The sequence below is a fragment of the Eptesicus fuscus genome, chromosome 8, assembly GCF_027574615.1.
Source record: "Eptesicus fuscus isolate TK198812 chromosome 8, DD_ASM_mEF_20220401, whole genome shotgun sequence".
Classification (NCBI taxonomy): Eukaryota; Metazoa; Chordata; class Mammalia; order Chiroptera; family Vespertilionidae; genus Eptesicus; species Eptesicus fuscus.
Genome location: NC_072480.1, coordinates 89,066,139 through 89,081,762, shown reverse-complemented (window position 1 = coordinate 89,081,762; position 15,624 = coordinate 89,066,139). Strand labels below are relative to the sequence as shown.

Here is a 15,624-nt window from a genome sequence, read left to right as displayed (position 1 = left end):
GGGAGAGTGATACTTCTCTGAGTATTTTTAAAAAATAGTTTTGGTGTTAGTGTCATGTTATATTTTACATACTCAAAATAAAACCAGTAAGGCTGAAAATTGTTTCCCATCATGAGGTTGGGAATGGTCAGGAAATAAAGGACACAAATAAAGGGCACAAATATTAAAAGTTTTTCTGGCTTTTAAGGAATCTGAAAAAAGCTCTGAAATGGAAATATACACAATCTAGAGTTCTATAGCTTCCTCATCCCTGGAAATCTTTGAATAGACATACAAGTATTTGTATGATCCCAGGGAGGGGTTGACAAGCGTGACACTATAGACTGAATGTTTATTTCCCCCCAGAATTTGTATGTTGAAACATAATTCCCAATGTGATGGTATCAGGTGGTGGGGTCTTTGAGAAGTAATTAGGTCATGAAGGTGGAGCCCTCGTGAGAGGGATTAGTGCCCTTATAAAAGAGACCCTTGAGAGATCTCTTGCCCTTTCTGCCATATGAGAAAACGGCAAGAATATGGCCATCGATGAACTAGGAAGTGGGCTTGCACCAGAACCAACTTTGTTGACACCCTGATCTTGGCCTTCCCAGCCTTCAGAACTGTGAAAAATAAATGTCTGTTGTTTATAAGCCATCTGGTCTATGGTATTTTGTTACTGAAGCATGGCTGGGCTAAGATCTGTGAATAGCCTTTTGGAGGTTGTGGGACGTTATCAGAGCTGGTTTCAGGACAGTGGTAATGCAGGTGGTTTGTCTCTGAGTCTTGTATTCTCATTTCCTACCTTCTCTTCTCTCCTTAAACCGCCATGCTTAGTTCTCTCAACCTATCTCCATACCTGATTATCCCCAATGATGCATTAAGTCAGGAGTCTGTACAATAATCTTTAAGTCTTAATACCATACATAAAAGTTTTGATAGTCTAACCACATCTAGTGTTCAGTACAGTGTTTTTGTAGGAGATAGCTGTAATCACATCTGGTAAAGGATCCAGAAAGATTTTAACCCAGAATTCAGAATATGTGATAAGTATATATGTTCAAATCCCCACTGAGGTAGTCCAATACCAAGTCAGCCATTGGCAGGCAGAAAAATCCTGAGTAAACTTGACTTTTGTTTCCTCCACTCTAGAAAGTGGAATAGATGTAGTCAAGTCCTAGGAGAAAAGATGCAAATCAGAGAAGACTGAGTATCCAGGATCCAGTAAGGATCCAAATTGATCATGGAAGTCTAGCCCAACCCCAGGTCCCCCTAAATGAATGATGTGTGGGTTAATTTGGACTCCTTTTCCTTGGACCATCAGGCTAGCTCCTAACCTCCTCCCCAGGGCACGAATCCTCCTAGGATATCTTCTGCCAGGAATAGTTCTCCTTTGCTGTCCTTTACCCTCATTAATTAGCATTGGAAAAGAGAAGGAAAGAAAGAGTAATTTGTCAAGACATTCACCCCATGGAAATTCCCCCAAATGTGTTATTTTTGTCTTTTATTTTTAGCAATGACATCAGTTGGGTTAGATTTGGGTTTCTAATGAATCAATTCCATTCACATCACTCTTTATTAAATATGCCAAGCAGATTTTTACATTACAAAGTTACTCATTTTTAATAAGAGTTAGTTAATAAGTTTATCTTTAGATCTTCAAGGATTTATAGCCATTCAACAGAGTGGGGAAGGGCTGCCTCATTTATTGGCTAAATATTTAAAGAACAAATTTTGGAGAAGTTATTCAAGTAACATGTGTCTTTCCTCTTCAAAACCCTCCTAATTGTTTGGTGGACATGTGGACATCACAAAAGAGCATATTCCAGCCCTAAGTTCTTGAAAACCAGGAAGTGTTACACAGAACTACAGCTCCCCAGAGCCCCATCTTTTCAGATCTGAGCCTTGGGTTATGATAAATAAATAATCTCTGAAGTGCTTATCTTTGCTTCTGGCACGGGTATCACAATTCAGATGTACAGCTCCATAACGCCTACAGGAAAGAATTTAGAAGAAAAAAAGAATCCACATCTTGGCATGAAAAAGGGAAAGGCACGCTAACAACAGAAATTACAAATGTGAAGAGGATATGGGGGCGAGTTGACTCAGAGCGGGAGAGGGAAAGAAAGAACCACAAGATTTCAATACCAGTAGTTGGATCTAAAGCCAAGAAAAAAGATGAACTCACAGATACCAGGAGTATTAAATAACCAGATGTTATGAGACTGTCATCATAGCATCTGGTTATTTAATACTCTTATTGCCGAACCTCAGTCCTGTGGAATAAGCTGCTGTTTCTGGACCGAATCTTGTTGGTGCTGAGCTTTCTGAGAGATGAGGCCATGCATCCCAGGTGTATTTTGAAGTTACAAAAGAAGTTATATTGAGCCCCTGAATTTAGTGTGACTGGAGCTGTCTGCCAAACCTAGTGTTTGTAGTCACATGACCCACATGGCTTACCATTTATTTATGGGAAAAGCCAAGCCGTGGAGATGAATGGTTTCTGCCCTAGAGAACCTCCTTGATGGAACTGGCTTGAATGCTACCAGTTGGATTTCACCAAGGACGGGTATAGGCAATTGCCCCATCTGGAAAAATGTCTTTAAACATGGAAGTCCTTGACAAATCCACTTCAGAACCAAGCACCGGGAATGGGCTTCTTCCTCCTGACAAACGGAACTGTTTCCTGTAATGACACACAGATTTGTGCAATCAGCTGTCTTCTACTTTTCCTTGCTTGGGGGAAAGCTCGGAAGTACGTTTTCTGTTTGATGGCTATCGTTCTTTTCAATCAGAATTTATTGCTTACGTTACCCCCCCCCCCCGCCATTTTTACTTTTCAGTTCATTTGGTTTTTAAAAACTCTTTTACAGCCGAAACTAGTTTGGCTCATGGATAGAGCGTCGGCCTGCGGACTGGAAGGTCCCAGGTTTGATTCCGGTCAAGGGCATGCACCTTGGTTGCGGGCACATCCCCGGTGCAGGGTGTGCAGGAGGCAGCTGGTCGATGTTTCTCTCTCATCGACATTTCTAGCTCTCTGTCCCTCTCCCTTCCTCCCTGTAAAAATCAATAAAAAAACAAAACAAAAAAACTCTTTTACAATCTCTCCTCTCGTCCCCCATGAAGTGGGTGGCATATAAAAAAAAGTGCAATTAATTCAGAGATTTAAAATGTGCCATGGAGACATGTGTTTCCAAATGGCACCGCACTCCCCTGGTGGAGTATTTGTCTCCTCCCGCTCCATTGTTTATTTCCCCCAAGTGAGAAAGGACAAGAAAGCCGGGCGGCAATTCCAAAGTGGAGGGTTTGCTTGGAAATTTCTCAGGAACAAACAACTGACAAAATAATGCCCTCTGAAACTTAGGTCCTGTGGAGAATTATGATTCCAGTGTTCAGACTCTTTTCTTATACCAAAACATAGTTGGAAGCGGGTTTTAGCCAGTTCTTTCCTGAATGCTCAAGTAACAACTGAAATAAGAAATGTGACCACAGGTGCCGCTTCACCCAGATGCATGGAAATGGGATGTTTACCTCCAGTGCCAGGCAGGAAGGCGGAGCTTGCAAAGCACTGACGGGATCTGGCAGAGTTCCCCACCCTGCTTGCTAGCCACATGCCCAGATTTTTAGGACATCCACTGAAACCTTTGCCTTTGTTTCAAATTGTCCATAATTATCAACACGGTTTTAGGAATTAGTTCGGAAATTGGAAGATTGTCCGTTTGATAAGAATACGTGGGCCTGGGGGCTATTCTCCTTCAAATGAGTAATGGTTGACCTCGGGTCACTTTGAAGAGGGAAGTCCTGGTGCTTCCTAGCTCTGTGTGCATTCGAAAGGCATGGTAACACACTGACTGTAGTAGATAGCAGGTGCCAAAAGGGTTAAACGTATGCGTTTTTAAAACTGGAAACCGGAAGGAGCTTAGAACTGCAGAGTGCTGGTCTGGGAATGAGAGCCTGAGTTGTACTGCTGCCTTCCCACGATCTAGTACAGTAAGAACAGTGAGCCGTGTGCCCACTGCCACCCCAACCATTCACCCCCTTTCCCTGTGCGGGGAGGCTGATCCTGCCCAGGGCATCACCCCAACCCCCCGGCTGTCTGGTGTCCCATTGGTCTTGGTCTGGAGATGACAGGTGGCAACAGAGTAGGTGGTTCTCCCGTGCCAGCCTTTGCCTCATCACTGTCTCTTCCCTTAACCTTGCCCACACCTTTCTAAGGTTTTTACATTGAAACTATCTGGAGTGGATTCTACTTTCAGCCAGGCCTCTCACCAACACAAATGGTAACCAGCGTTAGCCAATGGAAGTGGTTTGGAGCAGTGGGATTGAATTCCCGACCTGTGGGACCACATCAGCCGCGTCTAGATTCCTTCTGAGACTGCCAGGGGGGAGAGGCGGGGAAGATAGGCCCCGCCAGGCCCGGCGTAGGCCTGCTGCTCTGTCATGAGAAGGGTCAGACCAAGGCCACTCCTGGGGGCCCAGCCATTGCTTCAGAGGCTTGTCTTCAGTTTTACCCGCCAAAGACAAGTCATGCCCTTGGACCTTTGGGGATAAAAGAGCTTTGCTCATGACTCAATCAAAACATTTTTAATGACTTTTTTTTCTTTAAATAACAATTGGACAGGAAGGTGAAGAGATCCCACGATGGGGCAGCGAGGCCAGAGTCCAGGCTTCATTCTGCTGGCAGCCCGGTCCCCGGGACCTGGACTGAGCTGGAGTGTGCGTCACCGCGGAGAAACCAGGAGCACGCGGGAGCAGAGGCGGCCCCAGGCGGCAAGGACATCCTCAGCCTTTTACATGTACACACTTTATATACATATTACATCCGAGTAGGACAGTCACTGTACCATTTCCCAGGGAGACACGAAGCTTTCCGAGGCAGGGCACGGGGGTCAGGACGGACCACAGGAAGGGGCTGGACGCGAAGGGGGCAGACAGGGAAAAGGGCAGCGAAAGTGCAGGCTGGGCTGTGCTCACAGAAGCTGCAGGAGCTTGAGCGACTGTAAGAGGGCGCCGGGCTCCGCGGACGCCAGGTACTGGCAGCAGAGCCAGTCCTCCAGCTCCACGCCGCGCCTGCGGTCCACGGCCTTCTCGGCGAACTTCATCATCATCAGGGCGCGCTTCATGTCGATCCAGTTGTGCAGCGTGCTGCTCAGCGCCTCCTCCGAGGGGCCGGGGCCGCGCTGCTCCACCAGCTCCCGCCGCGGCCCCCACAGCAGGCACTGCAGCACCCGCTTGGCCTCCCCGATGCGGATGCGCTTGATGGGGTCGGCCTCCAGCAGCAGGTGGGCGAGCTGCTGCAGGCCGGGCGAGTAGAGGGACAGGGTGGGCAGGGGCGGCAGGTCTTCCCGCCGGTAGTCCTGCTCCCACAGCTGGGCCCGCACCTCGAATGGGTTGGGCTGGTGCAGCAGCTCGTAGATGAGGATGCCCGTTTGGAACTCGTCGAACTTGCTGTACTGGGAGGCAGACACGATCTCGGGCGCCAGCCGGGCCTGGCTCTTCTTCTGCTGCAGGTTGGTGGTGCTGCCTGGCTTCTGCTTGGCCTTCAGGAAGTTGCTGATAATGAGCCGGGGCAGGTGCTCCTCACTGGGCACCCCCTGACAGGTGGGGGCAGTTGGGGGGCTGGGGGTGACACTGGCGGGGAGGGTGGTGGAGGGGCCCGGGGCAGGACCAGCGGCAGGGGCAGGGCACGTGGTGGAGGGAGGGGCGCCGGTGGCGGCGGAGGAGGCAGGGGGGCGGGGGGAGGCCTGGGGGGCGCAGTGCACCAGCAGCAGGTTCTCCAGGCACAGGTCCCGGTGGATGACCCTGTGCTCCTTCAGGTGCTCCAGCCCGTTGCAGAGCTGCAGCAGCAGGAAGCACACGCGACGCTCGTAGGCCTCGGGCTCAGACCGATGGGTGTCGGCCGAGTCCCGCACGAAGTCCGAGGCGGTCTGGTGGGGCACCTCGCGGGTGATGACCACCACGCAGTCCTGCTCCTGGGCGGGGGGCTGAGAGGGCGGGGCAGGCGCGGGGTCCTTGGGTACGTCTGGAGAGGCGAGCATGCTGGAGGGCACCGAGGCCACGAAGTGGCCGCAGTCCTGCTGGATGTTGAAGTGCACGGGCACAGCCGGGCTGCAGTAGGAGGCCCCTTTGGGCTCGGGGGTTTTGCAGATCTGCGGGGAAGAGGAGAGGTAAGGTCAAGAGGGGGAGCCATCATCTGTTCAACAAACGGTGTTGGGATATTTGGAAATCCCCCCCGTGAAAAGGTGAACTGAAACTTACTTCACGCCATGCACACACATGAACGCAAAATGGTCACAGAGACTTAGGTATAAGGGCCCAAACATACAAATGTTAGAAAACATAGGCGAGAATCGTTGAGACCTTGGGTTGAGCAAAGACATCTGATACCATACCAAAAGCATGGCTCCTAAAAGAAAGAATGGATAAGTTTGACCCCATCAAAATTCAAAACTTTTATGCTTTAAAATATACCTTTAAGAAAAAAGAAAGGCAAGCAACAGACTGGGAGAAAATATGTGCAAGACACATATCTGATAAATGCTTTGTATCCAGTTTACACAAAAAAACCTCTTACCACTCAGTTGTAAGATAAACTTCCCAATGAAAAAGTAGGGCAAAGGTATTAACAGGCTTTTCACCAAAGAAATATGTAAATGACCAGAGGCACATGAAAAGATGTTCAACATCATGAGTCATTAGGGAAATGCAAATCAAACACACAGTGAGATACTGGCTGACGCCCACTAGAATGGCTGTAAGAAAAATGACAGACAATATCAAGTGTCTATGACGGTATGGAGAAATGGGAACACTGATGTATTGCTGGTGGTTTGTAAAAACGGCGTAGTCACTTTGGAACACAGTTTGGCAATTTCTTAAAAAATCAAAAGTAAAATGATCACACAACCCAGTAAGAGTGGGGTCCCTGAGCAACAACATACAGTGTGGCCCCCTGGTATTGGTAGGAAGCCTTCCCTCTGCCCACGGCGTCAGCTGGACAGATTCTCAGGAAGCCAGATCAGAGCCTTGCTGCCCACCCCCAGCACCTGAATGGGCAGCTACCTGACAGGGGACCGGCCTGACCACGGGGGTGCATCCTTCGTGGGAACCTCAGGGGCAGATGCAGGCCCTAAGCTTCTGGGCCTTGGCCACGTTCTCTGAGGCTGCCCTAGTTTCCAGATCCAGGTACGTATGCACTGCCTACTAGCTGGCATGACCTGCAGGGCTGATTTCAATGAAACTGCCCTGTGGAAACTGCCATGTGAGTCAGAGTAGCTGAAGGAAAACAGAAAGCTCTCCAGGGCCAGGGAATCCAAAGGGCCACAGGCACCCTCTGAGCGGAAAGTAGGAGTAAGCACACAGGTGATCTCAAGCTCCTCTGGGGAATCCCCACAACCGTCTCTTCAACATCTTTTTGTGCTAATGACAATGCCAGCCACCCGGGACCTTCAGCCGCACTGATCCTCATCGGGTCGCCACACAACTGGAGAGCCTTGAGCCAGACACCGGGGGCCCCCGGTGCCCTGTAATTACACTGGAAGGGACGGAAGATGGTCTGTGATCTCCTCTCCCAAAGGCTGGTGCACAGCCTCGGCCTCGCTTTATGGAAGGTAAGGATCAGGGTGTAATCCCCAGAAGAAAGGCTTCTCGCATCCACCCGGAACACAGCATCCTGCGGACAATCCCAGAATAACCCTTCGGGCTGCCGCGGGGCCCCACTCAGGTGACTGCAATGGTCACAATGCTCACAGGTGCTGTTTTTAGAAGTTCCACAGCAAGCACTTTCCACGGAGATTTATTTATACTGCAGCTATAGAACCCTTCTCAGCACGAAACCTGGGATAAAAGAGTTCAGCCTCTTAGGAAACTTTTATCAACCTAATGGGGAAGCGGGGGAGGTAACACATTAATCTGATAATGTCTCTGCTATAGGAGTGGAATAGAAATAAAAGGGAAGTGCATTTATCCCAGACATTGGTTCCATTATACCAGCAAACATGATTTGGGAATACCTTATCCAAAGGGCATTGTTGCAGCTCTTTCTTATTCAACTGTCTTTAGCTTTTAAATGGCTGGCTTCAGCCCAGCCGATGTGGCTCAGTGGTTGAGCATCAGCCAATGAACCAGAAGGTCACAGTTGGATTCCCTGTCAGGGCACAGGTCCCAGTTGTGGGCTCGATCCCCAGTGTGGGGCATGCAGGAGGCAGCCGATGAATGATTCTCTCTAATCATGGATGTTTCTCTCTCTCCCTCTTCCTTCCTCTCTGAAATAAAAGATATATATATATATATTACAAATAAATAAATACATGGCTGGCTTCTGGAACACTATTAACCAGAAGAAAATTTAGGGGAGTGGTCCCCACAGATAGTCTTGCATATAAATACCAACCACTGTGTATGGGCCGGCCTGCAGCGCTATCTCTGAGCATGTGAGAAAAGCAGTGCTGATGTCTGGGTCACTCCCTCCAGTGAGGGTATCTCAGCCACATGGCCACCTACTGAACTCCTGCGTGTGTGAGGCCCTGTGTCTACTCAGCCCTCTACGCATCAAATCTCATTCAATCTCAAACCACCAAAATGAGGTAGATGGTATTACAGAAGAGGAAACCGAGGGTCCAAGAGGTTCAATTTGCTCACGATTATACAACGGACAAGAATTTGAGAGGTCAAAGCATGGGCCTGAGAGTGCAAGAGACCTTGGTTTTACACATAAACTCTGCAAACACTGACAAGTTGCCAACGCGCCGGGTACTTGCAGCAGCTCTGTTCTGAGAAGCAGCCACACACACTGAATTAGCGAATACTGAACCACGGCTCCCAGGGGAAATGCAAAGGGAAGTTCTAGCAAGCCTCAGGTTACAACATTTTCATTAGCTGGCCAACATATAACCTTGTTTCATGTGGGTTTCTGTTTAAAGATACCTCATTAACAGATACTGTTGATTCATTAACATTGAACTCACGGCCAACAGCACTTTACCTCCTGCCTGAATGAAGCTGGTCCAATACTCTCCCAAAGGCACACCACAGCACTTAGGAGCGCTAGACAGGACCTCAGCGCTCAGCCTGTTCACTTAAACAGCAACATCACCACCAACAAGCCCCAAAATGTGAAGAATGAGGCAGTAACTAGACCACGGAAGGGACACTGTTGACAGCGAGAGCTGAAACTAGCGCCCCCTTGTGCCACCTCTGCTGGGAATTTGCAGATTGGGCGATTCAAATCCTCCCCCCTCTGTGCATGTCCAGAAATGACCACGAAAATGCCATAAGTATTTGAGTTACAAATACGTTTTAGCAGTGAATTCACAACATGGAATCCATAGAGTGAGGACTGACTGCTTTTATCTCCAAGTCTGCCTTCCACCCTGTGTATACGGCAGTAACAGCTCCTTCCTCGCAGGCCCCTGGGAGCATTAAATGACACAACACGGGTGTGGCTCTCAGCACGGGTGTGGTGCCCAGCCCAGGTGAGCAGTTGCTGGGAAAGGTTGCTATGGTGACTGCTCTGGCAGGTTTGGCTGCAACCATGCTCAGTGCACACCCCAGAGCTGGTGTGTAGGTTATTGTACCACCCGGAGGGCGCAGCTGCCTGGGGCGTGGGAAATGTTTCCAAGGATCCCCTTTCTCCAGGGTCTCAAAGGCCTGGGCCCCCGCGCACACTCCCAGCGGAGCGCTGAGAGTCTGCACAGAGATGTAAATGAAGGAGCGGAGTCAGTGGCAACGGGGCTGGATGTGGTTCAAAAACCAGTGAGCGGGTCATCTGGCTGCACAGACAGCTGGGTAGAGGGACGGGACAGGAAGGGGGGGCAGGAGGCTTCCTTTCCATCCCCACCTGCCCCACCCCCTCATTTCATTTTCAGGCGTCTGCACTTGGGGCTTTTTGGCTCAAGACATTCACACAAACCTTTGATTGAGCTCACATTTCAAACGTCTCGTTGAGCCAAGTCTTCCTTTAAACTTTGCAGCCCGGTCCTCATTCACTGTTGAGAATCTGGGCTAAGTCACGTCTGTTCAGTAAGAAAGAAAGGCCATCCGGCTCAACACAGGTCCCTAATTACTCAACCGAAGCTCTAGGTGACTGAGGAATGAACCGGGCTTCCAAACCTCACACGCAGTTAATGGTTTTTCCCCTGCCCTATACGCATGAGCGGGGCTACAGAGCAGCCTTCCTCTCCTCGCTGCTGCAAGTGCCGAGCCCGAGAACCAGGGCCCAGCATCAGTGGGAGCAGGTGCGAGCCGGCCTTTGTTCAGAGGGCTCCCAACCGAGGCTCCTGCTCACCAGGCGCAGACGAAATGAGCTTGGCGACAGACAGGCTCCGGAAGGGGGACCCGCTCCCCCGCTCTAGGAGGTCAGACGGCTGTGCTCCCGTCTGGACCACGCAGCTAATGAGGTGGAACAGCTGCATGTGCGAAATGATGCTCCACACCCCGCCCGCCGCCCCCAGCACCAGGCCAGGCACATGGGCAAACGGATATTGTTTGCTCCCCAGTCTCTGAACATTTCCAGCTCTTCTCCAAAGCTCCTTCTCCACGGTACACTTGCGCTGCCAAGTGTCCGGCAAAATCAGATGGGGGACACGTGGGCCCCTCTTCCTTCGAAGACCAAGGCCTATCTCCCCGTTTCCTCATGATTTACTTTCCTACCGAAATGAGAAGCAACGCTTGCCTTTAACATCCTGTGGGGAAGCTGGATTTTCTGCACTGGTCTTCAGAGAATGTCTGTCCCATTATGACAGGAGGTTCTAGAATGCAAGCTGCACGTTGCAGTCACGTGTATGAAACCCCAAACCCTGGCAGATCTTGTGCCAGGGGGCCCCTTGGTGCTTTGCAGGAGGGTCATATCGCTTTCACCCTCGGGGCAAGAGGGACGAGGCCTCTCCCGCCAGGCTCTTTCCCGCTCACAATGGAGAGGTCAGCTGTCTCCCGACAGTGAAAGAGCGCCCAGGTCCAGCCCAGGAGACGAGGAGAATGACTGATGCACTTGAACCAGGAAGGCGGACGCAGAGGGAGGATTCACAGCTCCCTTGCTCAGGTTCACTGGGGCTAGTGACAATGAACTTCCTACAGGCGCCTCCATCCCCTTGGCGTTCAGGGATCTCACCTCTACGTTCCTTTCGTTGGGTGGATACAGACCCCTGGCTCTGGGCTGAAGGTGGTAAGGGGCTAACCACATTCAGCTCACTGGAGGGTCCACTCACTCCTTCCTCTACTGGATACAGCACCATCCCAATAGGAGGGGAAATGCTGGCATTGTTTTTTTTCTTCCTCTTTTAATCGTGGTTGGGGGAGTGGCAGGGAAGGGACCTTTCCAAGAGAGTAGCTGCTGGGGTTAGATATAAAGAGGCAGTGAAGTTCAGGAAGTCCACAGACTCTCATTCCTGACCTTGGTGTTTTCTTCCGTTTAGTGCCCGTCATCTGGACACAGCCCCTAGTCTTCCAGGACTGTGATTTCTGTACAATAACCAGATCCTCCTAGTAGCCATCCCCTCCCTCATTTTTTTCATAGGAAGGCAGCAAGTAATTGTATGCAGTTCCTTGAACATAGAAATCCGCAGTTCCCAATCTATCCTTTAGGGTGGTGTCACTAATTTCTTAAAAGAAAAATCTCAACGTGAAATTCATTGCTATTTTCCTTGGCTAGTAATTGCAATCTTTTTAAAAATTTCACTCATAAGTAGGACGCTGCCCCACCAAGGCTGTTTAACATTAATTAGTTCACTATTTACATTTTTTCTAACTGGAAGCAAAATATCCTGGGACAGGTGATGGCAAAAGAGAGCTCAGGGTTCCCCTCCTCATTCCCAACCCAAAGCCTACATTTACAGAAGGGCCACAGACCCATCAGACATTCAAGGCACACTAAAGGGAGATGAAGGAAGAAGTCACACAGAAAGACTTGAATCAGTGGCCAAGATCCAAATGGCCAGATGTGTGCAGACCCTCAACCAGCTGCCTTGGAACTGCACCCTGAGAGAGCAGTGGGGTGTGGCAGCAACAGCCCGGATCCAGTGGCAAAGAGCTGTGTTACCTTGGACTAATCACTTAGCTTCTCTGAACTTCATTTGTCTTAACTGACATGATGGTACCATCGGCTTTGTACACAAGACAAAGCATCCATTTCAGCCACCAGCTGACTATGGGCAAATCACTTAATCATTTTAAGCTTCAGATTCCTCATCTGTGAAACCTACCTACCCTGTGAGGATTCAAGGTCATGTAGTTAATGCAGCCAGAAAAGAGCCTAGTTGTATAGTGAATGCTCAGTCAATGCTCTTACCCTTACTGTTCGAGGTCTAAAGGACAATACCCTAACTGTCTATCTTCTGTGCTAGATTGCAAGCTCCATAGGAACCTTATGTCCACCTCTCTATACTCAGACCTTGACAAAATACTTGGCCTATAGTAGGCAGTCAGTAAAACCCCCTGAATAAATGAAGGAACTCTCTGTTGCATTAAAAGGCAACTGCTATCTTAATCCAACGAGATCACCTAAGTTCATGCCTGGAAGCACAGAATGAATCATCTATTCATAGTGCAAATCTCACTGCACCATGCCCTTCGCCAGGCAGAGAGAGAGATCACTGAGCATTAAGTGTTAAGAGGAACCTTCGGACTCAACCCTCCCCCTGAAACCTGGAGAGGCGGAGGACTTGCTCCAGCCCCAATCCCGCCAAAGCCAGGACCAGCTGGCCGTGCTGCAGATGAGGAGGGTGGTACCTACTTTCACAGCGTAGGTGCTGCCAGGGTCCTTGGAGCAGGTGGCACAGTAGTAGATGGCATCCCCCGAGTCGCAGCAGGGCTTGTTGCAGGTCAGCTTGAAGAGCGACCAGTTGTTCTCATTGAAGTGCATCCCCTTCTTCTGGCGGCCCATGAACAGGTCCTCACACTTGGCCACGAGGCGGACCAGGGACTGGGCGTAGAGCCCCACCAGCTTGGCGTGGGTGCCCTCCTTGCTGCTGATGCTGCTCAGCAGGCTGTGGAGCTGGAGCTGGTTGCTGCTGGTGGAGGCCTGGCTGGCCACGCTCAGCTGGGAGGAAGAGGCCGAGGGCACCCCCTTGCACTGGAGGTTGGGGCTCCCGCTGCCGCTTCTGCCGCCTGCCGGCCCTGGTGCTGGGACCCAGTGGCCGTTGCCTTTGAACGTTTTCTCCAGAGGCTCCGAAGAGAAGGCGTGATGGTGGCGGTTCCCGTGGCTCGAGGAGAAGCCGAAGTGGGACTCCTCATGCGCACGGACGTTGATCTCCGAGTGGCTGAGGTTCAGCTTGGGGCTTGCTGCTCTCGGCTTGGGGGAGCCCTGGGTCCAGAAGAAGCCGTCGGGTGAGGAGGCCGCCCGGCTCACTAACTTCTTCTGGGGGAGAGGCGGGGGCTGCAGGGGGCTGCTGCGGGACACGTCCTCGGTGGAGCCGGAAGGGAACGGAACAGGCGCGAAGAGCTTCTTCCCGCTGTTGGTGGGCGAGTGAGGTGGCTCAGACGATGGGCCTGAAATCGAGAAACAAATAGGCTGGAGGTCAATGCCATTCATTCCAGAACCCCGGGGGCTTGCATCTACCCACTACTTATCTGTCTGTCTATCTATCTACCCATCCATCCATCATCTATCTATCTACCCATCCATCCATCTAGCTATCTCAAAGCAATTCATTTTATTTTTATTTAAATATCCGCACAATGAAAACAATTTAAATGCAAAAACAGTGTATAGCCCTGGCTGGTGTGGCTAAGTGGACAGAGCATCGGTCTGCACACTGAAGGGTGATGAGTTCGATTCCTGGTCAAGGGCACGTACTGGGGTTGCAGGTTCAATCCCCGGCCCCAGTCAGGGCGCATTCAAGCAGCAACCAATCGATGTGTCTCTCTCACATTGATGTCCCCCCTCCCCCGCCCACTCTCTAGAAATCAATGGAAAAATACCCTTGAGCAAGGATAACAAAAAAACAAAAACGGTGTAGAGTGCCAACGAAGTCTTCCTTCTACCCCGGCCCTCAGCACCCAGGCCCTCTCAGAGGAAACCACTGCGGCAATTTCTCACGCATCCTTCTTGAGATACGCCAAACCAACCAACAAACACAGTGCACACATTTACACGAAAAAGCAAATCTGCCCACTGTATGTAATATGGCTTTTCTTCACTCGATGCAATGTCTCAAAGATATTTCACAGCAGGTGTACAGATCTATGTAGTTCCATTTCACAGCTATCGATCATATATCATCCTATGCAAGTACCATAATCCATTTATCCAGTCCCCTCTTGAATGTTACTGAGGCTGCTTCCGATACTTTGCAAACAATGCTGCAACAGCAGCCACAAACCTGAACGTGTGCGGTTTGGCTGGATTTTGTTAAAAAGTCAGGTTTATAGAGGGTGCAATTTACCCACAGTAAAATTCCTCCCTTTTAGCCTGTTGTTCTAGGAGTTGTGACAAACACCGGTGGCTCGGGGGCAGGCCTGGCCCACAGATATTTTAGGAGGCACAGGAAGGTGATTTTAGTCAAAACAATAGCAGCAAAACAGATCTCAAGGGAAAGCAAGTGCATCCTGAGCCCACAGTCCCAGAGTGGTGCCCGGGGACACTGATTCTGGGGTTGGGGGAAGGTCCCCCATGGCCACAGGTCTCCACAGAGCATGGGGGCGTTCAGAATCGTCCCCGGAGATGAGATGAAGGGCTGGCCCAGACAGGGCGGAGCCTGCACTTGACTCTCTGTGTCGATGTATAGCGTGGCGGTTTTACAGTGAAACAGGAAGCCAGGTGGTCAAAGACGTAAGGAAAAGCTATGGACATCGGACACGGGAAAGGGCGAATTGAAATAAGCCTCATCTGTGTCCTTCTAAGAACTGACTGGAATATGCACCCATTACTTTAATAACAGCTTTTAGGAGGGTTAAAAAAAAAACATGAACTGCGTTCATAGATTGGAAAATGCACCCTGTAATCCCGAAGGTTAAAATGGGAAAGGAATAGGGGTCTTAGATGGAAGGGAACGGGTACTTACGCTGTGCACCCCTCATTTAGCTCACGGGGCCACGTCACCTTGTGTGCCTGGCCCACTCCCGCCTTCGCAGCATGGCTAGGGAAGGAGGCACAACGAACACACAGGCCTGAAGCCTACGTGCAAGGCCCCCAAGGAGGCAAACTGTCCGTCAGTGGTGTATCGCCTCCCTCGGGTGCACTTGACCTTTCTAATAGCCTTCTTTAAAAAAAGGTTTTTATTGATTTTTACAGAGAGAGGAAGGGAGAGGGATAGAGAGATGGAAGCATCCATGAGAAACAACATCATCATCATCATTGATCATCGATCGGCTGCCTCCCGCATGCACCTACTAGGGATCGAGCCCGCAACCCAGGCATGTGCCCTGCCTGGGAATCAAATTGGCGACCTCTTGGTTCTTGGTTCGACGCTCAACCGCTGAGCCACACCGGCTGGGCTCTACTAGCCTTCTATGCCCACACTGAGTCCCTCTCTGCTTTCTCCAACCCACATGGGGACAGAGTGGGCCCCCCAGGATAAGCACTGGCACCAAGCCCTTCAGGTCAACACTGGGTCTCTGACTTAGGGTGCCCCATAGGGAGGAGGGACCCTCTCAGGAGCAAGGTGAATGACCACGTCCTCAGGGCAGGGTGGATGCAGACACCCATGCCCCAGC

The 15,624-nt window shown here is 50.4% G+C and overlaps 1 protein-coding gene across 1 annotated transcript in view; it reads right to left on the bottom strand.

Moving 5' to 3' along the window:
- Nucleotides 1-4,545: 4,545 nt before the first annotated feature.
- The window catches only part of PRAG1 (PEAK1 related, kinase-activating pseudokinase 1), a 52,109-nt gene continuing 41,030 nt past the window's right edge, over nt 4,546-15,624 (bottom strand). Inside the window, exons 5-6 of the mRNA XM_008146218.3 lie at nt 12,704-13,458; nt 4,546-6,125 (exon numbers count right to left, since the gene is read on the bottom strand). Of these exons, the coding sequence (XP_008144440.2) occupies nt 4,947-6,125; nt 12,704-13,458 (1,934 nt within the window). The 3' untranslated portion in view covers nt 4,546-4,946. The remainder of the gene's footprint in view (nt 6,126-12,703; nt 13,459-15,624) is intronic.